This window comes from Polypterus senegalus, chromosome 11 (assembly GCF_016835505.1).
Source record: "Polypterus senegalus isolate Bchr_013 chromosome 11, ASM1683550v1, whole genome shotgun sequence".
NCBI lineage: Eukaryota > Metazoa > Chordata > Cladistia > Polypteriformes > Polypteridae > Polypterus > Polypterus senegalus.
In genome coordinates, this window is record NC_053164.1 from 166,384,137 (window position 1) to 166,410,979 (window position 26,843).

The 26,843-nt window shown below is 37.5% G+C and overlaps 1 protein-coding gene across 3 annotated transcripts in view; it reads right to left on the minus strand.

Moving 5' to 3' along the window:
* nup205 (nucleoporin 205) overlaps positions 1-26,843 on the minus strand; it is a 197,001-nt gene that overhangs the window by 22,580 nt on the left and 147,578 nt on the right. For all 3 annotated transcript variants that reach the window (XM_039770061.1, XM_039770060.1, XM_039770058.1), the window contains exons 32-36: positions 10,437-10,640; positions 7,688-7,809; positions 3,134-3,272; positions 2,321-2,447; positions 1,774-1,850 (exon numbers count right to left, since the gene is read on the minus strand). In XM_039770061.1, coding sequence (XP_039625995.1) covers positions 1,774-1,850; positions 2,321-2,447; positions 3,134-3,272; positions 7,688-7,809; positions 10,437-10,640 — 669 coding nt within the window. The remainder of the gene's footprint in view (positions 1-1,773; positions 1,851-2,320; positions 2,448-3,133; positions 3,273-7,687; positions 7,810-10,436; positions 10,641-26,843) is intronic.

Genomic DNA, 26,843 nt, shown 5'->3' on the forward strand with positions numbered 1-26,843 from the left:
ATACGTGTTGTAGAAAGAGATTTAGATCTTTATATCTTTCCCTGTTTAAATCTTTATACTGTATGTCAGTGGTAACACAATTTCTAAAAAATGTTAATGTATCTGTGTTTACATTTACCTATACTAATTACTCTCCAAAGAGACATTTTTCTCCATATGTCTAATTTATATGATTTAATTATTGGACTTTTCTGTTTTAATAGTTTAAGGATGAATTTCCAAGGCTTTTCCTTCAATTAGGCTATAAAGTAAGAAAAAGAGGTCTATCTTGTGCTAAGCTATTCCCATCACAGGCACTTTCAACCAATGAGTTCCTGTATGATGTAGGCCCTGGCCACTTGTCGTCCCCTAGTCATTTTTGTGTGTTGCATTCCCACTGCACAACACAAACTGTAACATTTATGCATAATATTGTCACACAAATGCACTTGGGAGGCAGGTTAAGGGCTTTCTGAGGTGCACTAACCTTTCCTCTCCTTCTCCTACAGATCCCCCGAAGGGAAACCAACATAAAGTACTTCCTGCTTCCCTTGCATGACCATGCCCCCTACCGAGGTCACATCCGGCTTCAATTATTGGACCCCACCTCTTCCTCCCTGGCTATTATAAAAGCCCAACTTCTTCTTTCTTTAGTTGTTCCTGTTTTGGACACGGAACCAGACGTTGCTCTGGATCCATTTTTTTAATGCTTGAGTTATTTTGATTTGTGCGCTGTTCAATATAGGGGGCGGTTCCCCAAACCTTTCTCTGCCTTCTTTGGGATTTCTTACAATATATGACATGCAAAGAAAAGTTATACAGTGCAAAGTGAAGCATTTTCGGGATTTCATGGAGCACCCCCACCAATACCCTGAAGGAGTTGCTTCTCTGGGGGAATCTCTCCCTGCTCTTTTACCGTTTGCTCCCCTCTCACCCTGATCTTGTCACTTAGCTCTCTCTATGGAGGAACCCTGAGCCCTCACAAAGTGCTCTTCCCCAAGACTCCAACCACAGCCCATGTAGTAGTGAGACACATCACAGTATCAACACACACGTGGTGATTTAAAATAAACGTATGTTAGCTCAGTGTGCCATAGATGTTGTATTCATGTGTGTTAGTTACTGTTATCACTTGTTATGGGTTTGTGCACGGATAGCTTTGATAACACTGATAGTTCTTTTTTATTCTGTTAAATGCACTTTGTGGTGTGCTTTGGTCATATACAATATATGCAGTGGCACAATCTTATTGCTGCTGCTGCCAAGCAATAACGAGAATGTGGTTCTGTGCCCTGGGTGGGGTCAAAAGTTTTTTAAGTAGTAAGTAAAACTCTATGTAAATATAAATAATTATTACTATCACCAAAATATGTATTTTATTTCAAAGGGGAAACAAACATTATTGCTAATAAAGTGCACTTATCTTGATTTTACGCACTTTGAAATGTGCCAGAATCAAAAGTGGAAAAAATGTATTGCTACTACCTCTGACTCTGTCCAGTTATAGTTTTTTAAATGTCTTTTTATGCACTTTTTGATGTGCCTGTGTCAGATGAGACCATATTTAAAAGGAAACAATGAATAAACATTACTTCTTTTTCAATACATTCATTTGTGTTGGTTTAAATGTTGTCATTACCTGCTGCTTACCAGTTGATCAAAATCTCTGGCCCAGCTCAATTTCTTAGTTTGAAAATCTGGCCCAATTGAATTTGTAATTGAATAGCCATGATCTAGACCCTTTCTGGGCCCTTGTTTGGATCTCATATAATATAGAAATTGAAGGTAACTTACCTGAAAGCGACTGATATGAGCCTCATAATCCATTAAAGAAGCACTGCTAGCATCTTGACCAAGCTCTTTAACAACCCCTGAAGCATAAATGCAAACACTAATATAATATGCCTACTGTGTCAACAGTTTTAATGAAAAACAAAAACAAACTGGTGAGTCTTTCTCAGAAAGCACATTTTAAAAAAAGATACAAGTTTAAACATGATGTACACATGGACAGCTTTCCAATTATTTATTGAAGAATTCAAAGGATTGAAAATCACTGTTCTTTTTTTTATACTTTGAACATTAAAGACATGGTTATGTATTAAACACTGAACCAAAAGCAAAAACCAAAAGTAAACAAACCTGCAGGTGCTAACAGGATTTAATTAAAACACTTTCATGAAATTAAATATTTGCTTATTTTTTATTATAACTCACAATTGTGGTTTTACCTTTAATACACCCTATATTACAGACAGTACTATATTATATCATAGAGTACAGCCTATACTATAGACTATTACATACACATTATTGTACTATATACATTTTTATTACCAACCTGGTAGTGCAGTTTTGCTTATTATGCCAGTCAGCAATGACAGTTCTCGAAGAGATCCAACAGTCACTTCCTGACAACGCAGAATGGCATGGATTGCTTCTGAATGAACGATTAGCCACTGTATTACCTGGAAAGGAAGAAAAGCTAATTATTATAGTACAAATAATGTCAGTCTATCACAGAAGCACACTGATATTAGCATTCTGAAGCAACATGGGATCAAAACTGTGTAAATACAAAATCAATATGAATCTTGTGGGAAAATGCAGATCTACTTAGAAAGCACCCTAAGCTGTGAACTGTACCCAGTTTCAATCAGTATAAGATAGCACAGCTGTCTACTGTACCACTATGATGCCTATAGATATATACTAATGCATGGGTAGATGTAATTTTTTTCCCCCTAGGAAAACTATGGGTCATATTACACGGAATAATACAAACATTACACATTCATTATACAGTATATATGTATAATGAAAATCTCTAAAAACAAAACTCAAATAATTCTGAAAAGTAGAATCATGGATTATAAAATTATAAATAAAATGGATGTTGAGTTTTACAATAATGTCTGGACCTAAAGCAAGTCTACAAAAAAGATATCTGTTGAAATTTGACTACAGTGATAGGGTCAACTTGGACAACAACATTGTATTTGGTTATATTGTATACAATAAAGAAATAATGTATCTGCTATTAGGAATTATATAGCTCCTTCAATTGAGGAAGTCAGATGTTTGAATAATTTTAATATATTATAATCTGGGAGCTACGTTAAGTGATGATGAAGGAAATTTTGCTGGCTCAAACCTGTGCTGCAGCTTGTTGGTGCTGTGCAGTACTAGACGTTAGAATAACTTGACAGAGACGCAAAGCAGGCAGAAGAATCTGTCTATAGCGATCAAGAGGACTTGGAATGAATCCTGATGGGTCTCTCTGACCTAATATCCTGTAAAAAAAAGTAAACAAAACAGATTAACAAGTTCAGTCAGCAACTTTGGAGAAAATGTTTAGGACTCAATGCCATATTTTGCAGTGTCAACATACTATAAATAACACTCAACATTATACCTATGCCAACAATTAACCTTAAACTTAAATTTTATCTGGAAAGTATAGTATTTAAATCAATGCAAGAAATGTAAATACTAATTAAGACCAATCAGTGGTGTCTATTTTTGTATCTTTGTTTTATTATGTTGACTTTGATAGTTGTAAAAGAAAAAAAAATCCTTAGTACTAATTTAAATACTTTTAAACATACTAAATGAATATTAAGCATTTTGAAAAATCTTTGAGAAATAAAACATTTTAAATTACAGCTTATATTAGTATAATTGAAAGGACCATATTTAAATCTGAATTAAAAAAGCACTTTGAATAACATTGTTGCAGCAAAGATACTGTAAATTAGTGGTAAAAACATTCATTCCTAAAAATGCAGTGGTCTACTGTCAAAACAGGTACTATTTAACTCTTTTTAAAAAATATCCAGCTGCTTCTTAAGGAGATAGCCAAATCAGTGGTGTGCCCACCAGTGTAGTAGCAATCTATTCTTAATTTTGTATATAACTAAATGTGTATTATAGCTTAATTTTTCAAATTTATCAAATCAGTGTCATATTACTCTAGGTGCCACTATGAAACATGAAAGCATTTTTCAAGTTACCACCTAGATTTTGTCATGTTCACATATCATTTGAAGAAACAATCTATTTGTATTTTGCTTAGATTCAGTAGCTACAGTATTAATGAAATTAATAGCCTGTTTGTCCAGTAATAAAGTGGAACAATCCAGTTTCCAATATGACTTGCTCTATGAAGCTCACAGCCTTGGTCTTTATTTTTAAAAGTGACTCTACAATTTGCGGCAATTAGCACAGAAGAAACCAAGAACATTAATTTATTTTTGACGCTTTCAGCCACTCTTCTAAGGGTGCTGTCACTGTCAATTCCATTTATATAAAGTAGGGTACTGTGAGATTTCACATTTCACAAATATTTTATTGTATTAATAACTGAGAGGGTTTTTTTTTTCTAAACACTTCCAGAAAAAAATCAGTATAAATAAGATACACCATAATTATTAGCAAGAATGCAGAAAGTTAACTAATGACAAAAGATATAATTTAAAGTAGGGCTCAAGAAACTTATAACTATGGTAAGATCCAAAGCAAGATAAAAACTCAGTGTCCCAGAAACCAAGTTAGTTCATAGATGACAGGGTAAGTGCAGCTGCAAATATCAAAATGACAAGCAGAGAGCAGAACAACAAAAGGGGTGCATGTTAAAACAGCACCCTACATTCTTGTTCAAAAACATTTTATATCATGGAGATGTGGACTATATAGCACTGAGTAGTAACACTAACAGAAAAGCATGCAAAATGTAGGTTCTTCAAGTTCGCTGTCACTGTGTTTGGAATCTCTGTAAGCAAAAGATAAAAAGGTAAAAAGTAAATCTGGTATGAAAATGGGAATGAAGTGCAAGATAAAACAAATCTCTCCCCCTTCAAAGTTAAGAAGAATTAAAATTAAACTTGCTACTACTGAGAATCAAACTTTATTTTGCTAGTTTAACATCAGTGTCATGATTTGACAAAGGTACGGTAACGTCATAAATAGAAAACTGCACACTATTGCTGGCCTTACTTGTGTAATGTATTCCAGCTGCCAGACTTTTCACCCTATGTATAAAAAGTACTGTAACTTCTACACGGTAAAACCAAAATGTATAAATATACCCTTTGCTAAAATCTGGGAATTTGTACTTTAATCAAACATGAATTATTTAGATTACAAATTTAAAACTCTGGAGCAAAGGCGCAAATCAAAAGGAAAATGTGTCTTTGTTCCAAACATAATGGAAAGCACTATATATTTTAAGTACTACTTGAAAAGAAAAAACTTCCAAAAATGAAAAAGCTTACAATACTCCAGATGATGGTTTCAGGATTTTAAAAACCTACGAATAGCTACATAAGGGGTGGGCAAAGTTGTTCCTGGAGGGCCGGAAGTTTTTGTTCCAACCCAATTACTTAATAAGGAGCACTGATTGCTCAAGTAACACTTCTGTTTCATTTTAGCCGTCTTGCTCATTAAGATTTGGAACCCTTATTGCTTATTTTAGTCTTAAGGAGCTGTATTCTCCGTTTTTAATGGTCCCTTATTAGCAATAAGATGCAAATGAAAAAAGAAACCAGCATTTCTTCATTTAAAGTGTTTCCATTTACACCTGTGTGTATTTATTGTGCACTATTTGGTTTCATTAAATACTTGGAAGGAAAGTGCAGAAGAAAAAGTGAAGGACTAAAAATTACTCATTGGTTTTAGACTTGATATCCTTAGAAAGGAAACCAAAACCTAGGATTTGAGAATGACCTGACATGGCAGAGTTAAAGTACTAACAAACCAAGAAATTACATTATTGGCAAAGATTGGTTTCTAATTAAGCAACTGGGCTGGAATAAAAACCTGCAGCCACTGTGGCCCTCCAGGACTGACTTTGCCCATCCTTGAGCTACATAATAGAGGGTAATTCTAAAACTACACATACATTATAAATGAACACTTACAGAATTTACATGATAGCAAAACAAAACACAAACTGTCCACGTTGTGAAAATTCTTTAAAATTAAAAATGAAAACCAAAGCTTAGTGCACCAAAAATAAACAAGAAATACGAAAATAAGTTTATACAACAAGAGTAATCTAATTAAAAATCTCAAGAGTAAACAAAAGAAATTGCCTCTGACGGAGCACAGCAACAACCAACATTGTGGCAGTCTCTAGCAGGGTGAGAAAAAATGTCAAATGATAACCCAAGGGCAGTGAAAATAAGAGAACCTCTTTCCCAGTATATTGTTCTTGATAATCAGCCACTGTCACTTGTTGATAATGTGGGATTTCAGCAGCTCCTAAATGTGTTGAAACCCAAGTACAACATTCCAAGTCACACCAAAGCCCCAGAGGTCATCTTAACTGCACAGTGGATAGGTAAGAATGTCGCTCTCACTGAATGCAAAGCAGTTTCGAGGCTCTCATACAGGACAAGCAAATAGCAGATACATTTCGGGAAATGTTTGGCACTTGGGCCATTCTAAAACATCTTGGGCACACTGTGGTTTGCGACAATGTCAAAAGTAGGATAAAGGGCAATGATGACATAGAAGTTTCAAACCTGCCCCGTGTTGTGTTGTTCATACACTCCAGCTGGAAATGGCAGAGAGCACTGTTGAACAGTAGTGAAGTGATGCAGATGTTGTGACAATCAGGCATAAAATAGTTGGATATTTTAAGCATTCTGCCTTAGCTTACTCCCAGGTAAGAGGACATTCTGCCACATCTCAACCAACCATTTGAGAGACTCCAACAAGACGTGCAGACCCATTGCAATTGAGCAGAAGCATGCTTTCGGAATATATGGATCTGAACATGAGCTCCACAACAGTTTCAGTCTTAACCAATGGAGTTCAATAGAGAAGATAGTAAGCATCTTAGCTTCTTTCAAGGTGCCGATTAGAAAAGTGAAGTCAATGAGGACCATGAGATCAAAACAATGAAGATCATTTTGCTTGTAGCTGTGCAGAGGCATTTTTCCAACGTGAATAAAACCCCACTCTCTACTGAATTCCCACTCTACTCAATCCAAGGCATGCCCATTTAATATGTGATACACTTCAGTTAAAAACAGTGGACACGCCACTGTTTGCATTTTCTTGGTCAGATTATATACTATTAATGGGGAAAGAAAACAATAAAAGCAAAAAAGATGACTTACTTAAAATTCTAAAAAAAATGTATTTCACTATTTAAAATTATATTGCATGTTTTTAACTTGTTTTATTAATTTGGAATCATTTCATTATTTATGGCTGGTCTGTGGCAATGCAGCCCCCTATACAGCAAGCTGTGAAGGACTATGTGTTCGGGTACCTTTCTTTGACAGTCAGCATTAAGTTTTTAAGCAATTTGTGTAACAGTAGCTTTTCTGTGGTGTCAGAGCGGACTACTTTTTTTAGGTAGTAACCACTGCATACTGAGAGCACACCACAAGATCTGCCTATTTAGTGATGCTCCGACCCTGTCTTCAGACTGTCAAAATTTGACCTCTGTCAGAATCACTTAGATCCTTAGGCTTGGCCATTTTTCCTGCTTCCAACAAATCACCTTCAAGAAGTGACTGTTCACTTGCTGCCTAATACATGCCTCCTCTTGACAGGTGTCACTGGAGCAAGATAATCGATGTTATTCACTTCCCTGTCAGTGGTTTTAATGTTGTGGTTTATCAATGTACATTACAAAAGAATAGTTCCAATGAGGGACAAGAAAATTAGCAAGTTCAGTAAGTAATTTTGAACTTACCTATTTGAATCTGTGTCTGGTCGCATGTCATACACCTCACACTCAATTAGTTGCACAATAAGTCCACAACGTAACAGTTCTGCTGCCCCATGGGTGTTTTTAGCAACACGTGTTAGCAATGCCTGAAAGTAGTATTTTATGGAAGTAAATATATTAAGTGAGCAGCATGCAGTTTATGTACTTATGACAGACTAACATGAAAACATACAATTTGAATAATTATATATTCTAACTAATACTAAATGAAATACATTTTTAACATTCTCTGAAACTGAAAAAAAAATATTCACTGACAATTTACACAGAATTTTGCAATAATAATACAGTCAAAGAATATTCATCACCTTTTACTGTAAATTACAAAACTACTTTAGTTAAACAAAAATGTATGTACTGTATTTGCCTTTTATCTAATGTAAAAATTTCAAACTTTTAAGAACATATAATATATTAAGAACTTTCAATAAAAATGGAAAATACATAATAATTGGAATATGTAAACATAATTCCTAACTCGAAAGTGTATTGCCCCTTTTGCCCTGTAACTTTTTTTTTTTTAACCAATTCATGTAGAAAACACATATAAATCTGAAATCAACAATCAAGGAGAAATTTAAGCCCTAAACAGACTCAGAATGTAAGCCAGCATAAGCAGATAACACAAATGCTTTATCTTCAATCAAATATTTTCATTGGGAATCGCTGATGTTAACCATATATGCATTTACCCTCAAATTAAAATCACCAAGGGGGCCTCTTTAACTTGGACCTTAGACCCCACCAACTCACTACACAAGAATGTATATCTGCAGTATGCATCAGAGAATGTGTAAGAAAACTTTAACACCATTAGTTTACAAAGGCAAGCAGTCTTTAAGTGTGCATGAGCACCGAACTGAAATTAAAGTAGAAAGACAAAATCAAGTAAAATTAGCCAGATCACTCAAATGTTTTATTATTATCGTCACATTGACTGCAGAAAGGGTTGTAGAATATCCCAGAATTATTTGCAGTACTGCACATTTTTTAAATGTATGAAACTGTAAAATACACAAACACAAGAAGAGAAAAAAAAAGCTCCAAAATATAAAATAAGTATAATTTTTTTTTTCTGGGTATTATTCTTGTGTGCACCAGATACTTTGAAGTGCGTGTGCACCAGAAACTATTCCATGCGCACTGCCTGATAATTGTCACATATGTCTATTCAGCATTTCTCTCATATAAAAATCTGGGCACTGTATTGGGATGTGACGATAAAAAATAGCAGAAAAAAAAAAAACATTCTGTCACTGCACACTTTCACTTGTACGGAGCCCCTGATGTCTTTCAGTGATAATATACTCAGCAAAAAAAGAAACGTCCTTTGACTTTCAACTGTTTTTACTTTCAGTAAACTTAATGTGTAAATATTTGTATGAACACTAAAAGAGTCAACACCATAAGACATAAACTAAAAATGTTTCACAATGTGTCCCTGAATGAAGGGAGGCTCAAAATCAAAAGTACCAGTCAGTATCTGGTGTGGCCACCAGCTGCCTGAAGTACTGCAGTGCATCTCCTCCTCATGGACTGGACCAGATTTGTCAGTTCTTGCTGTGAGATGTTACCCCACTCTTCCACCAAGGCACCTGCAAGTTCCTGGACATTTCTGGGGGGAATGGCCCTAGCCCTCACCCTGCGATCCAACAGGTCCCAGACGTGCTCAATGGGATTGAGATCCGGGCTCCTTCACTGCGAGGATGATCAGCTGTCCTTCCTGTCTCCCTGTAGCGCTGTCTTAGGCGTCTCACAGTGCGGACATGGCAATTTATTGCCCTAGCCACATCAGCAGTCCTCATGCCTCCCTGCAGCAAGCCTAATGCACGTTCACGCAGATGAGCAGGGACCCTGGGCATCTTTCTTTGGGTGTTTTTCACAGTCGGTAGACAAGTCTCTTTAGTGTCCTGCATTTTTAGAACTGTGACCTTAAATGCCTACTTTCTGTAAGCTGTTAAGGTCTTAACGACCATTCCACAGGTGCATGTTAATTAATTGATTATGGTTAATTGAAAATGCATGGAAAACATTGTTTAAACCCTTTACAATGAAGATCTGTAAAGTTATTTGGATTTTTAAAACATTATTGTTGAAATCCAGGAAAAAGGAACGTTTCTTTTTTTGCTGAGTATATATCCATGACAAACTGCAAGAACAAACGTTAAGTCTATATGCTTAAGACCAAGCTGAAAACATTCTTCTATAAAGTCTCCAATTTCCATTTTGCCGAAGTGCAACTATGAAAAAGAACTGTTATGAATCACAAATTATGTATAAGTATGGAGCCCCTTTTCAGTTACTGTGTGGTTGAAAGTATCTGGTGCGCACCAGAAAAATACAGAGAAAAAGAATTACACAATGTCCCTTCAGGGGCTCCATAATAAAAGGAAGATAATAAAATAAATAAATAAAACAAGCTAAACAACTAAACTTTTAACAATAAACAACTGCACAGGCTATGTGGACTAAATTATATGCTACTGTATTTGAAGCTTTATAAAATGATACAGTGAAATAATAATCATGAATTAGATCTTATCCAAGAAGATACAACCACAACAAACTGTGTACTTCCTAAAATGTTGCATTAGGAAATATTAAAATTCCCTATAATAACTATAGATTTCAATTTGTGTACTAGTAATCCACATTTTGTGGTACTAATGCATAAAGAAATTCTCTGTTAAATGATAATTATTTACTGTCTTACCATTTTGGACTCATAGATATAAAGGGCTTTAAGAAGAGGAGGATGAGGTACAAGCAAACACTGTAACATTGTGTCATCTTGCCTCAGACTTTGTACCAGCACCTTGAGGTAACCACTGTTTGCCATATATTGCAGCCACTGGCATTCTTTGTCAATTGAGATGTGGCGGTCCATCACAGCATCGAGCACAGCCAGAGCCAGCATCTATAAAACAACAGTTTTGAGTAAGTTACTTTCAAAAGGTGATATATTAAATATTACATATTACTTAAAAAAAGTATTATTAAGTAGTATATTATATTACATATTATATTACTTTTGTTACTTCACAAAAAATGAACGCACACTCACAGATACTGTAAGCACACAATAGAAAATATGTCTGCTTTCAATATAACCACAATAATGCTGTAAACAAATAAACGGCATCCATTTTTGGCAATCCTGAACTGTGGCACCTTATCCTGAACTTATGTAATTGCAAAATATTATATATAATATTTTGTGCTATGTCCAGTGCAATCGAGGTTTAAGTAGCATATATTATTCTTTTAAGAATGTAACCCTTCTGTCACCAAAGCTTTTGACACAATGCTTATTATAGAGGGTGCTCAGCTGGATTGCATGGATTTCTGTTATTCAAGTTACTGCATTGTAGGAAAAGTTCCATTGCATGGCTGTTGGAACAATGAGTTTATGATCCAATATTTCCTCTATACTCTGATAAGAACATTGATCTGCCTGTTTTTGTCCAAAGTGCATAACATCTGCAACAATTGATATGCACCTTATTTCTATTTTTTTATTTTTTTGATAAAAGTTTATCAGTGTCAAAACTTCGATGAACATCGCTGATGTGGGGTAGCACAATCTGATTTTTATTAAATTAAAAATCAATGTGCTGGTGAAAAACTTCAAAAAATTTTACAAAAATAGAGACATTGTCAGTTAGAGTAGCAGTTACTTTACCATGTAGGCCAAATGACATACTGTATGTAACTCATCAACTTCAGTACCAATCACATCATTGATGTGATGGCAAAAAAAACTCGACTGCAAGTATGGAAGTTTTTTGTGCAATAATTTAGAATCAATCCAATGGGTGTTAATTCTGGAACAATTTCTATTGTGTGCAAAGTGTCAGCATTAGTATGTATGTAAGACCTGGACCTCCTCAAATGCTATTTGAAGTTTATGTCCCATGTTGATATAAGCATCATCAAGATACTTGGCAAGTATTTTTCTGTTGAGTAGAAACACACTTCAAAAAAAGTGAAATCCTGCCAATAGGTTTCTGAAAGCTGAGGACTCATGACCTACACAAAATATATAGCAAATAGGTTTAGTAGCAGAGAAGGGACAATAGCAGCTTTGAGTAGTGAAATCTATGTTTTGTTGTTTCACAATTGACCAGTCCTCTGTGTTCGAATTTCCATAGTCCTCTTAAAATACTTTCACACAGAAAATGTCAATTACTGTTTGTTCTGCCATTTTGTGAATATTTTATGGCAACATAACAGTAAAAGACTAGTGCATGCTGGGTGCTACCGCTAACAGCAGGAAAAGAAAAAATCAGTGTAGACTTCAAGCAGTTTGTAAAAATGTAATATTAATACTTTTGCTTAGTATTTAAAATAAGTATTTTATATATACTTTATAGACACAGAAATTAAATAATGTGTTATGTTAGCAACAAGTTACTCAGAACTCTTAAAAAACAAAAGGCTGAAGAAATATAATCTGGTAGCATGTAGTGTTTACCATGTACAAAACATAAAACAAACACAAAGTACTCCGTTTATGTACAGAACAAACCTCATAATGGTATTAACATTTCCCAAACTGTTGGTGTCAGAGATAAATAATACAGATGAAAAATATTGATTCCAAATATTGCTTTTAAGAAATATTCTGTGCATAACTGTTTTAAAAAAAAAAACAAAACAACAAAAAAAAAAAAAACAAAGAAATCCATTATGTGACAGTTACATTAATGTCTTTACAACCTTTTTCATTTGATAGTTATTCCAAACATCCAATGTTTTCCCATTATATATTCGAAAAAGTTCATATTGATGCAGTGTTTTGTCCCCCATGATTTTGAACAGGCTGACATGGTGCTGTCAGACAGTGATTGAGACAAAGCTTTAGCCTATGTGTGATTATGCCATACTGGCAACCCGTTGGGAGCAAGACCTTGTCTTACAATATCCATATGTGTACAAAAGCATAGCACTGGATAGGTAAGTATCACTAAACACAAGAATTTTACTGGATATGTAAGTATGTCCGGTATCTCCATATAAATCAGATACTACACACATTCATGTGCTAACTTACTACTGCTTGGTGCACATTATTGCTTCAATGTATGCATTTAATTACAGCAAGCTCTGTATGAGCTAATGCATAATACATGTGAGTGCAATGAAGTGAGCGTTAGCACGAAAATGTTCATTTGCTTAAGTCAACATGGCTGCTGCCGGCAATGAGCAATTTAGTTGTAATGCTCCTTTATGCAATGTATTACAGTAGTTGAGCCTGTGCACTTGTCTTGTTTTTACTGCAATAACTTCCTGTAGACAGAAAGCAGCTAGGCAAGCTTTACCAGAGACATAAGACCAGGATATTGGCTTTTAAATTAAAGACAGTGTGTAAAAAAAAGAAAATGGAATCAGAAGAGTTGTCCTGTGGAATTAGGCACACAGCAAAAAACCTGCTTTAATAAGCATGCTTGTGTTTAGTACAGTAGCACACATGTGTAATGAGAAAAAGAGCAAATAAGGAAGAATTTGAAATTGCTGCTTAGCAAACAATACACTTTTTAGCTTAAGAGCAAAATGTAACTATTTTACTTGTAAAGTTGTTACATGTTAGCCTTGTAGCATTTTAATAAAAGCTTATGAAAAATTAATTTACTGGGTTTTTACAGTGTTTGTTTGTAATACTGTATGAGATAAAACCAACATATAAATACAGAAAATGTATATTTTAACAGCACAACGATGCACTGCATTTAATGATTAAAATGATCGAAAACCTGTAACTGCATGTATTTTTATATTTAACCAGTGTTTAACTTCTAATTTCAATTACCTAATTCAGTGTGTAAGAATACAGTAATCCCTCCTCGATCGCGGGGTTGCGTTCCAGAACCCCCCGCAATAGATGAAAATCCGCGAAGTAGAAACCATATGTTTGTATAGTTATTTTTATATATTTTAAGCCCTTATAAACTCTCTCACACTGTTAACATTATTAGAGCCCTCTAGACATGAAATAACACCCTTTAGTCAAAAGTTTAAACTGTGCTCCATGACAAGACAGAGATGACAGTTCTTTCTCACAATTAAAAGAATGCAAATATATCTTCTCTTCAAAGGAATGTCTGCATCAGGAGCAGAGAATTTCAGAGAGAGAGATTGAGCGCTCGCAAAGAAAAGCAAACAATCGAAAAATCAATATGTGTGCTTTTAAGTTTGCCGAAGCACCGCAATAAAGCGGCATTTTTTAGAGGAGCGTCAGTATCTTTTAAGCAAACAGCCCCTCTGCTCACACCCCCTCCGTCAGGCGCAGAGAACGTCAGAGAGAGAGAGCGATATTTAAAGCAAACAATCAAAAAATCAATACATGTGCTTTTGTGCTTTTAAATATGCTGAAGCACCGCAATAAAGCGGCATTTTTTAGAGGAGCGTCAGTATCTTTTAAGCAAACAGCCTCTGTGCAAACAGCACCTCTGCTCACACCCCCTCCGTCAGGCACAGAGAATGTCAGAGAGGGTGAGATAGAGATAGAGACAAGCAAACAATCAAGCACTGCGCGGGAAGCATATCTTATAGCATTGAGGAGTTTTAGTTAATATGTAATACATGCTCTGATTGGGTAGCTTCTAAGCCATCCGCCAACAGCGTCCCTTGTATGAAATCAACTAGGCAAACAAACTGAGGAAGCATGTACCATAAATTAAAAGACCCATTGTCCGCAGAAATCCGCGAACCAGCGGAAAATCCGTGATATATATTTAGATATGCTTACATTTAAAATCTACGAGAATGAAGTGCGATATAGCGAGGAATTACTGTATATGTATTTTTTATTAGAAAAATGGTAAAAAATACTTTTTTAAATTAAGCATTATTTCAGATAAGGACATTACAGAAGAGGTAAAATAATATGACAGTTTGTAATTATGAGAAGCATTTTATTTTCTTTTATGTCATATGTATTATGGACAAATATTTTCTGCAAATGTTATTATTTTAAAAAGCATGTATATTAAAGGTATTTTAGTATTTTGTCATTACTCACAACAGTCAGTAGGAGGCACTCAACAACAATAAATTGTGGAAGAACAAATAGTTTTCCAAAAATAACACTCACTATTTCTCAAACTGAAATACGCATTTCATTGTGAATGACTGATTAATCATTTACAACTCTATTTAATTTTCTGCTCCAATTTATTTAATGTATATGTTACAGTACATTCAGTAAAAGAAGCTTTGTACACAAGTCAGCATTTAGTAAGTAGTACATTGTGCGATTGTTTTTATTCATGGTTTTACAAGTCCAGACTCAACTGCAAGGGAAAATAATAGAAAACTCTCATGGTTTTCTCTCAGAACATAGTTTATAGGGAAACATATGGTTAATCCAAAAACTAAAAGCTAGTAATAGTTTAGTTAAATGTACCACCTTCAGGGCTATGAGGCAACATGCAGATGCAGGTCCACTTCCCCAGTCCTGGGTGATTCTTTGGAATTAGCTGACTCTAGCATCAGGACATATTATGTGTGATGATCACTGAATGAAAGTAATGAGTCAAGAGATAAGGCTGAGAAATGTTACTTTATTTAAGTTGCATGCTACAATATGGGACATCGGAAAGTTCTTTTTAAGGCATTACTGTGAGGAAAAATTGGAATTCTAATGACAAGTAGACAATCTAGTATGATCAGCTCTGAAAGAGGTGGGACAAGACCGCTCCTAAACAAACTCTCACTCATAAAGGATACATTTAGATTCACCAATAAACATAATAAGTAAGTCTTTGAGTTATAGGTGAGTTAGTGCCACCTGAGAAAAAAGCACTCAAGAAATGAATGAATTTGCAAGCACTTCAAAAACAGTCCCAAACTTTAGAGCTGTCATTGCACCTGCACTAACCATTTCTCTATATAATTCTACCCCCTTTCTCATAATAAGTGTAGTTTGCTTTTCTATCCATATTTTTGACTGTCCAAGAGTAATATCTGTAAGTTACTCAAATACACTGTTTCAACAATAATTGCAACTGAATAATTTACTATATGTCATCCATAACTGCTTAAAGATATTTACTGTATAATATGAATTTTTCAATGGAAAGCATTGGGGGAAAAATGTTTATAAATCTAAATTATTACATTGTTTATAGTTATTTTGCCAAGGATTGTGCAAGTACAGATTTAAAACTTTAACACTAGAATTACCAGAGCCTATGAAAAAAACTCACCTTAAATCCCTTCGCACCTCTCCGTCAGCATCTTTTGTCTAAATGTGTCGATAAGCCTAAGCAGCAAGCGGCCTGCTATACCACCCCCACTGCCACAGAACAGGCAAAAGGTTCTCCCAGTTCCTACCTTGATTGATTATCTGGGAGTGAGCTACCCAGAAATGTAAAGGGAAATAATTTGATGTGTTTTGTGTCTACAACAATCTATATAAACACATCGTTAAAACAGAAATGTTTTTCATGTTTTAGTAATAAATAACAAAATGTACACCTGAACTGTATAATGTGTGAAGGCTGATGGCCAAATATCAAATAAACACTTTCACAAAAGGTGCAATAGTGAGCTGCTCTTATTGTTAATATTATACAATAAAAACATACATTTGATTTGTGTCTGTAACAGCCAGTGTAAATTTATAGTACTTGTTAGCGTTTTTTTTCCCCACTTTAATTCTCTCAGTCATTATCACGATACAATACCCATCCCCTGCCCCAGATTTGACACAGTTACTTTATATCTGAAACTGGGAATAACTGCAGATGTTAGTGGTGTTTTGAGTCAATCAAACTGGAAATTCTCTGATCTGGAGGGATAAAAGCTGACATACAAAAGCTGGTGAATCTGCCTTCTTCGTATCTCACTGTCACTTGAATTTTTTTTTTCAGTTTTATTGAGTGTTCCTGCTCACGCTGAACTAGTATGCACCTTATGGTCCATGATGTCAAAGCCGCACTGACATAGGTATATATGATATTTGGAATAACTCATTTTTCGACCTGTATAGTACATTTCGGAAACATTGTGGCACTGATGCATTCTTGCACTTGTAATCAGTGACTGCGATTCCCCCCCACCCCATTTTTTGCCAGTCCCCACATGTTGCTGTATGGTGGTGTTTCTTTTATACTCCAGGACATGCAGAGAAAAGAATAGTACAGAGAGGTCAGTTCCGAGCTATATTAAATCATCAGATTCAAACGTTAACAGTTCCCACACACCTAAGACCATCCTTTCTATGTTTATGACTTGTGTGCCTGTTACAATGTACACACTTCTCTCTGTGCTGTGGTTACTATTACACTGAAGGGGCTGGGGGAGCGGCAGTCTTGGAATGGAAGCTTGTCGATGTTGCATCCTCTTTTGCTTTATCCATCGCCTTTTCTTATAAGAAGCAATAACTAAGTTCCTCTGCAAGGTGAACAAAGAACACTCTTCTTTTCTCAGTGGCCCCAATGCATGCCTTGCAAAGTACATGTGCGTTGATCGCCGCGAAGTCAAGCATGTTATAGCACACAGCAACCGGCCACCTGCGTTGATTGCATTGAATAAGTTCACACCTTCTGGTGCAAGATGTCAGTGTAGCACCGGGCAAAAAAGAAAGAGACAAATATATGTGACATTTTGAAGAAATCATTTTATGACCCGAATAGTACCAATCAGAAAACATTGTCACACTAATGCAATATTATTTGAAAATGAATTGCAACAGATCGGGTGTGAATTTATACTGGCGCTGTTAGTTAGAGTCAGATCAGAAGGGGGGTGAGGGGGAGTGTGAAAGTGACAGAGAATAAAACTGAAAAAAAAGCTAACTTTTAGAAATGCCATAAATGTATGTACAGGCAGTCCCCAGGTTACGTACGAGATAGGGACTGTAGGTTTGTACTTAAGTTGAATTTGTATGTAAGTTGGAACAGGTACATTATTTTAATAAATGCTATTGTTGACCGACTGTAACCAAGTGCTCTGCCAATGAATGATGGAGTTTGACCCCTCTCTTACCTTTTTATTATTTCTACTTTAATTTCAATGGTGATGGATTTTCTCTTCTTTAATATATCACCAACACTTGCAACAGATCTGTGTTTCAGAGACATTCTTGAAGGGTGAAGACAAAAGGTTAAGATGAGCTCTTCTGCACAGCACTGTCCACGCTATCACAGCAGGAAGGCACCCGTCAACACGTCTGATGTACTGACAAGAGACAACTTCCTGCTATGTGCGTAACAGTACAAGCAGGCTTGCTATTGAGAATGACTTGGGATGGCGAGGGGGGGTTCAATCACTCACGCACCACATAGTCACCTCCACTACAGTATGCTGCCTGCAGCGTCTGCCCACCGAGAACGAACACGGTGCGGCCAAAGGTGGGTAGTGAATTGCCTAACCCCAATTCAACAAGCAGCCATCCGAGGCACACTACAATGCTACCCTCGCCGCCCCGTTCACCCTCAATAGCCTCCGTTCAGTCACAACCGGGTCAGCGCTTGCAGCATTACCAGCTGTGTGTGCTGGGCGGGCAGTGAAACGCCCCCTCCACTCCATCCAGCCTGTATCCAGTCAGGAGCAGTAGCTGCGGCAGAGTAGTGGGCGGGAAAATGGGTGCAAACGGATCCCCATCGGCTTTTGGAGCTGACAGCTAACAGGCTCACAGACCAAATATACACCACTTGAAAAGCAGTGTCTTACAGCATACTGGGCTCTTTTGCACACTGAGAGACAGACAGGTCCTGCTCCGGTAAAGCTACGTACTACCTTGCCCATTGCTGGGTGGGTTAGAGATAATGCCCTGGGAGCGAGAGCAGGCGCTGACCAAAATCAAACTTTATGCAAATGGAAATGGTATTTGCAAGCAAGAGGACACTTTGAAGGCAAAGACACAAGTGCTTTACAAGGGGCTATGGCTGGAGCTTTGATTTATGAAGATCCAGATGACATACCACCTGTTCTGCCTGTAGTGGAGTCGCCCTTTAAAGAAGCACCAGCCTACGATCATTTGACACCAGTGCAACAGGAGAACAGCTGGTTCACAGACGGGTCAGCAACTGTGGAAGGAGGAAAAAGGCTTTGGAGAGCAGTGGCTTATCAACCTCACACTGAGACCGTCCTGAAGCAACAGGGGGAAGGTAAATCAAGCCAATGGGCTGAACTTATTGCCGTCGCTAATGGCATTAACAGAAAATCAAAGCTTCCCTATTGTTGTTTATACGGATAGCTGGCCAGTTTTTCAAGGACTAACAGTGTGGATCACAATGTGGAGAATGGCTGCTTGGACTATTCATGGGAGAGAACTCTGGGTGGCACAGAACTGTGGGAGCAGCTTTGGACATTGGGCACAAGAGGGGAAACCCTCATTGGTCATGTAGATGCCCATGCCCCTCTGATATCCCTTGAGAGGCTATATAACCAACAAGCTGATCTAATAGCTGCTGTTCGAGAAATCAACCTGGAAGAAGCCTATACACAGAATGAAGATCTGTGCACCTATGCCGAAGTAAATGTAATCGTGCCTTCCTTAATATCATTAGCAAGGTGGGCTCATGAAACTTCCGGACACATGGGAGCAGAAAAAACATATCAATGGTGTCATCAGCGATAGATAGATAGATAGATAGATAGATAGATAGATAGATAGATAGATAGATAGATAGATAGATAGATAGATAGATAGATAGATAGATAGATAGATAGATAGATAGATAGATAGATAGATAGATAGATAGATAGATAGATAGATAGATAGATAGATAGATACTTTATTAATCCCAAGGGGAAATTCACATAATCCAGCAGCAGTATACTGATACAAAGAAACAATATTAAATTAAATAGTAATAAAAATGAAAAGAATTCAAATAAAATTAATGTTCGTGATTTACTCCCGGGTGGAATTGAAGAGTCGCATAGTGTGGGGGAGGAACGATCTCTTTAGTCTGTCAGTGGAACAGGACAGTGACAAAAGTCTGTCACTGAAGCTGCTCCTCTGTCTGGAGATGACACTGTTAAGTGGATGCAGTGGATTCTTCATGATTGACAGGAGTTTGCTTAGTGCCCGTCGCTCTGCCACAGATGTTAAACTGTCCAACTTTAATCCTACAATACAGCCTGCCTTCTTAACAAGTTTGTCCAGGCGTGAGGCGTCTTTCATCTTTATGCTGCCACCCCAGCACACCACCGCGTAGAAGAGGGCACTCGCCACAACCGTCTGGTAGAACATCTGCAGCATCTTACTGCAGATGTTGAAGGATGCCAGCCTTCTCAGAAAGTATATTCTGCTCTGAGCTTTCTTACATAGAGCATCAGTATTGGCAGTCCAGTCCAATTTGTCATCCAGCTGCACTCCCAGATATTTATAGGTCTGCACCCTCTGCACACAGTCACCTCTGATGATCACAGGGTCCATGAGGGGCCTGGGCCTCCTAAAATCCACCACCAGCTCCTTGGTCTTGCTGGTGTTAAGGTGTAAGTGGTTTGAGTCGCACCATTTAACAAAGTCTTTGATTAACTTTCTGTACTCCTCCTCCTGCCCACTCCTGATGCAGCCCACAATAGCAGTGTCATCAGCGAACTTTGCACGTGGCAGGACTCCGAGTCATATTGGAAGTCTGATGTATATAGACTGAACAGGACCGGAGAAAGTACAGTCCACTGCGGCGCCCCTGTATTGCTGCACGATGTCAGACCTGCAGTTCCCAAGACGCACATATTGAGGTCTGTCTGTAAGATAGTCCACAATCCATGCCACAAGGTGTGAATCTACTCCCATCTCAGTCAGCTTATCCCTAAGGAGCAGAGGTTGGATGGTGTTGAAGGCGCTAGAGAAGTCCAAAACATAATTCTTACAGCACCACTGCCTCTGTCCAGGTGGGAGAGGGATCGATGAAGCATATAGATGATGGCATCCTCCGCTCCCACCTTCTCCTGGTATGCGAACTGCAGAGGGTCTAGGCGTGACGGACTTGTGGCCTCAGGTGGTGAAGCAGCAGCCGCTCCATGGTCTTCATCAGATGTGACGTCAGAGCAACAGGCCGGAAGTCATTCAGCTCACTAGGACGTGTATATATATATATATATATATATATATATATATATATATATATATATATATATATACACACACCAGTCACTACTGATATTGTTAAACAAATAGTAAATAATTGCTCCACATGTACAAAAGTAAAACAATGGCCCCTACAGAAGAAGGCAACTGGTAAACTGAAGAGAGGAATGGGACCAGGACAAATTTGGCAGGTGGATTACATTGGGCCACTGCCACAAGAAAATAAACTATTATATGCTTTAACTGCAGTAGATACTTATTCTGGACTGTTACAAGCTTATCCATCAACAAGAGCTGACCAGAAAGCTACACTTAATGGACTGAGCCATTTAATCCAAGCATATGGAGTGCTTGAAGAAATCCAAAGTGATCGAGGAAGCCACTTTGCTGGAAGAGATGTACAAGAGTGGGCTCAAGGAGCTGACATTCAATGGACTCTGCATATCCCTTATCACCCACAGGCTGCAGGACTTATTGAGAGAATGAATGGCCTGTTGAAAGAACAAGTTAATAAACTGGGCACAATCATCTGAAAGGCTGGACTAAAGTTTTAAAGCAAGCCTTATTTAATCTCAATAATCGTTCGTTGCCTGGGTCCACACCTTTATGAGACATCAAAATGTCGGAGGAGAGCCACCTGTGTGTGCCCTCCGCCTGACAACAATTAGTCCACTGGCAAACAATGAATTAACTCCCACAGGGTTATTGGTTAGGGCACCTAAATCACTTACAATCAAGTTAAACTCCTCAGAAAGACTCAGCTTGGGAATAACAGGTCAGTGGCCAAAGGAATGGGAGGTTAGAATAAATGTTGAAATGCTTGTAACAGATGCATGCTTAACAGAGACATTAGAGATCTGTTTAAATGAATGGTATTTAGTATTAGAAAATCAAGGCAGTAAAGACATACACATAGCTGAAGGACAGGCCATATGTAAATTGCAAGGAAAAGTCACACCTGTTTTAGTCAGTATTGAACAGTTTAAAGGAGAAATTGGAGGGAAGGTATGGGTTTTAACTCCAGGGCAAAAGCCGAGGGCAGGAGAAATAATAGCTGCAGGACCAGGAGACACTAGAATGGTTCTTTTAACGGGCTCTCAGTCGCCCCTCTGCTTTCCCTTACACAGATTATCCTCACGTGTGGAATAATCGGGATAGATGGTTTATGGACCGGATGGAGTCGATGCACCCCCTATAACAAAGTCTTTTGGGCTGCTGATACGCCAGAAATGGAAAAGTATGTGACCTTGAACTTCACCCTTACCAAGAACTGTACCTGGCAGTTACGAGACAAGACATCTACGGCTCCATTTTCCATGAAACTGGAATATCCTGACTTGTTACCTTTACCTGTGATGACTTATGAAGACACTGCAATAACTGTGACTGTGCATAATAACGTATCTGTCTGGTTGGCTATGATGAACTGTAAACCTGATTCTAATGGACTATCATGTTGGACAATTGAAGGGGGGCAACAACTGACTGCAATATCAACACCGAAAATGATGTAATATTATATGTGTTTAAACAGGAAGCAACAACAAATGTAAAAGTACCAGTAATGTTATGGGAAATTCATAAGACTAGGAGAGGGAATGGTTATCCATTTGATGCAACATTACTTAGACAAATGAAAGGTTGTAAAAAAGCTAGGATAGCACATAAAATAATTACTGTAGCACTCAACATTAATGTTAGTGGGTTTGATATAAAACGTCACGAGTTTCCAAGAGGAGAACATATAGTACCACGCAGTACAGGTGCAACATATAATTGTAGAAATATACAATCCTTATGGCCTCCTCATAAGGTAGAAATAAAACGAAGGCCAAAGCGAGACATGTGGGGAGCTATAGGAACTGGTTTAGGAGTAGGAGGTTTAGGTTTAGGATCTCTTAATACTGCTGATATAGCAGCAATATATCACAAAATATCATCTATTGGTGTGAAACAAGCCAATAGTTTGCAAACTTTGGCTCATTGGGGCCAGAGTTGGCAGACAGGCATATACAGGAGTTGCTATTATGGAAGACTCACCATGGGTGGTTAAATGAGTCCTTATGGACTGGTTTACAAAGCCAATGGGCCATAGATGAAGAATCAGCTTGCTATTTAAAACAGATTATTGCTATACAGCAGTATTTAAATTTTAAGACAGATTGGGGATTCAAAAACCCCCAACATTGGAGAAAAGAATTAAAATTACCATCAGACTGGTGGTTGCAGCCTAAGTCCTTCATGTGTGAGGAATCAATATGCCAAGCTGTATTTCAGGTAGCAACCACTGCTGAAGAGGACAATGTTTGGTGTCCGTTTCATGTCTTACCTGTTTTACTAGGAGGAACATGGTGGACACCCATAGTAGATAGACAATGGATAGATCTAAATAATAATACTGTTGAACCTGCCTTTTGTTATAACTGGCAAGAAGGGTTCGTATGTCAAAGGGTGGGTACATTGCCACACCCCTGTTTGCATCCTTTAGCTGGAGACTGTTATTGGCGCCAAATAGCAGTAAACTCCACTGAAGTGTTTCAAACTGATACCACTTCTGCATGTGCAGTGACAATAAATAACATCACTTGGAGTGATGGTACCCACTACAAGGGCCCAGGGTATCCTGTCGCACCAATGTGAGTAATATGCGAGATGACTATTATGGAAGAACCTACATGTTAACTACATGGGAGGATATACATTGGGAAGCAGAAGCTAACCCATTCCTGAACTTACAATTTGCCTACGAAATAGAACTACCTAAATATAAAGTGGTTTTAGAGCATGCTAAACAATATGAACATCTTTTTAATGTAACGTTACAAAAAGCAAGGGACCTACTAGTAAGATTGAAAACTGATGAAACAAAGTAATTACCTCTGCAGAAGAAATTGAAGAGATATCTACACATCACTGGTGGGATTTCTTCACTAAGTGGTCACCATCGAGTAACACTATTTTAAATGTACTTGTTCATCCAATTGTACTGTTAATTATTATTATCATTTTTACCATTACAAATATTTACTTACATTTGCGTATTAGACGAGTGAAGCAGGAGCTAGACCACTACACCCCACGGCTTTACAAGCATTCTTGAGGAGCTGTTTACATGGTGAAGGGGGACTGAGTACCTTTTGCTTTGTGAATAAGATTCTCAGGGATTGTTTTGTCACAGATCCAGTGACAAAGGGTGGTCTGTTATAATAAGTTTGTTATAATATTAAGAATTGTGTCACTGTATCTGTTTTAGATCTTTTTAATGTATTTTCATTCTTTTTCTGTGTAACATGCCATGAAGAGCTGAGCCAGATTTAGCACAGAGTGTCAGCAGTCAGAATTGCTGGGCCAAGCAAAGCATAAAGACAGACAGTGACAGCTGTTGTCAGCCCTAAAAAGACTAAGTGTTATTTGACCTGACTGTTGCTGCCCAGCACAAGTTTGTCTGCCTTGTTTGGTAATTGTAATGGGGATTTGGTCGTGTGGACACAATATAAAAGAAGCTGGAACCTTGCTAGCCTTTGAGGACCTGAGTGAGTGGAAGCAATAGACTCAAAACCCACCTCCGTTGTGACAAAATAAAAGCAGTTTCTACACGACCGAATCCCCGAAAGAAAAAGAAACTAACAAGAACTCTTCGGTGAAAACAATAAAACTAGCTGGTCTTCCTTGTCTGTATAGCGACGTAAGCCGCATTAAACAAGCTAAGTATATTCTGTCATTTCTGTGACTTTGTCGCCACCTATCGCTGAAAAGAGGGATATCGCCGTTATTATTTATAATTATTTATAGAAAAGGTTTATTAAAACGCCGCAATATAAAAGAATATATTTCCACGGAGCTAACACTCCCATGGGAAACAACCTCTGCATGAGAACCACCTTTTTCAACCCTCGCAAACATATGCAGTTTTTAATATCTGGAAAACATTTGGGATTAAATTGCTTAGAGATCTTTATATAGACAACATCTTTGCATCCTATGAACAATTACATTCCAAATTGAATTTTCAAGCAACACATTTCTTTCACTGTCTTCAAATCAGAAACTATGTCAAAAAGAACCTGCCCCATTTTCCTACAGACCTTTCTCTATGCTGGAAAAAATACTGTTCAGTCTCGAGGACTCTGACAACATTTCTGCAATATATAAAATTATTTTACAGTCCCTTCCTTTCAAAGATCCAAAAAGACAATGGGAAAAGGATCTCTCACTCAACATATCAGAAAAGTAGTGGAAGGTAGCAATGCAGAGAATTCATTCGCGCTCCATATGTGCAAAGCATACAATTATTCAACTCAAAATTATATATCGAGCACTATCTCGCTTCAAATTGTCAAAAATGTTTCCAGGGCAAGATCCAACTTGTGAACGCTGCAATCAAGCTCCAGCCTCACTGTGCCACATTTCTTGGGCCTGCACCAATTTAACATCATTCTGGACAATAATTTTTAAGTGCCTTTCAGACAGCCTTGGTGTCACAATCCCCCCCTAATCCACTAACAGCTATGTTTGGTGTTCTTCCAGATGGGCTTAAAGTGGAGAAGGACAAACAAACTGTGATTGCCTTTACTACACTGTTGGCACACAGACTTATTTTGCTAAAATGAAAGAATTCTAACTCTCCTCTTTTAAGTCAGTGGGTAACTGATGTTCCATATTATTTCAAATTGGAAAAAAAATCAAATTCTCACTTAAAGGTTCTGTGGAGAACTTTTTTAAAACCTTGCAGGATCTAATCTATACTAATAAAAGGCAAAGCCCTCACTGACTCACTCACTCACTGACTCATCACTAATTCTCCAACTTCCCGTGTAGGTAGAAGGCTGAAATTTGGCAGGCTCATTTCTTACAGCTTACTTACAAAAGTTGGCAGGTTTCATTTCGAAATTCAACACGTAATGGTCATAACTGGAACCTATTTTATCGTCCATTGACTATAATAGACGTTTGCTCGAGATGGCGTGGGAGGAGATTCACCTCCCACGTAATTTAGTGCCTGCCCATATATGGCCGTCCGTCAGCGGCAATCCAATAGAAACACTGCCGCTAAATATTCACGGGTCAAGGACTGTGCTTATGCAGACGAAGATGAGATGGTCAGGGTGGTGTTTGGCACAAAGTCAGCAAAACTGCGAGACAAACTTTTAAGTGCCGGGTCTTAGCTAACATTAAATATAGCCGTGGACATCGCAACGAGATGGCACCAGCACAGCTGGGAACCTTCGATACATGTACACCGAGCGGCTCACGTGAACTGACACAGTGCTCAGACAAAAAGCAACAGTTCCAAAGAGTGCTGAACAAAAACCGAATTACATAATTGAGAAGGCAGCAAAAAAATATGAAGCGTCTGACACATACAAGCATATTCATAAGTGCAACTACTGCGGAAACAATGCACACGGTGGAAAAAGTCAATGTCCCGCTAAAGGAAGACAGTGTAAAAAAACCGTGGCTGCAGTGTGTCACGTCTCAGATAAAGAGGAAGACGAGCTGTTTATTGATGTAGTAAGAAACGAATCGATAAATGAAACCTGTTATCTTTACAACGATTGACAAACACGGAATGTAACTTGAACACAACACATCCTACAAATACGAACCTGATTGAAAGAAATGATTATCAAATTCTTGATGACAGCAACACTCACAAAACAATTAATGTATATTGACAATCATGTTATGTTATTTTTAAAATGTTCCCTTTTCTTTTTCATAACTTCTTTAACATACTTCTTCTCCACTGCGAAGCGCGAGTATATATATACCCCGATCTACATACTCTCAAATAGACAAACCAGACGCCATGGCGCAATGGAAGAGACTTCACCTCTAGCGCTGACGTCCGATTCCCGAGAAGGGGTGCAATGAGTATGTATGCCTGATCACCCCAAAATTAGGGCAAAACACGTGTTGCATTATTTCACAGTAAAACTATTTCTATATATATATATATATATATATATATATATATATATATATATATATATATATATATATATATATATATATATATATACACACACACACATACATATATATCAGCGCTTCCCGATTCATTTTACCCTT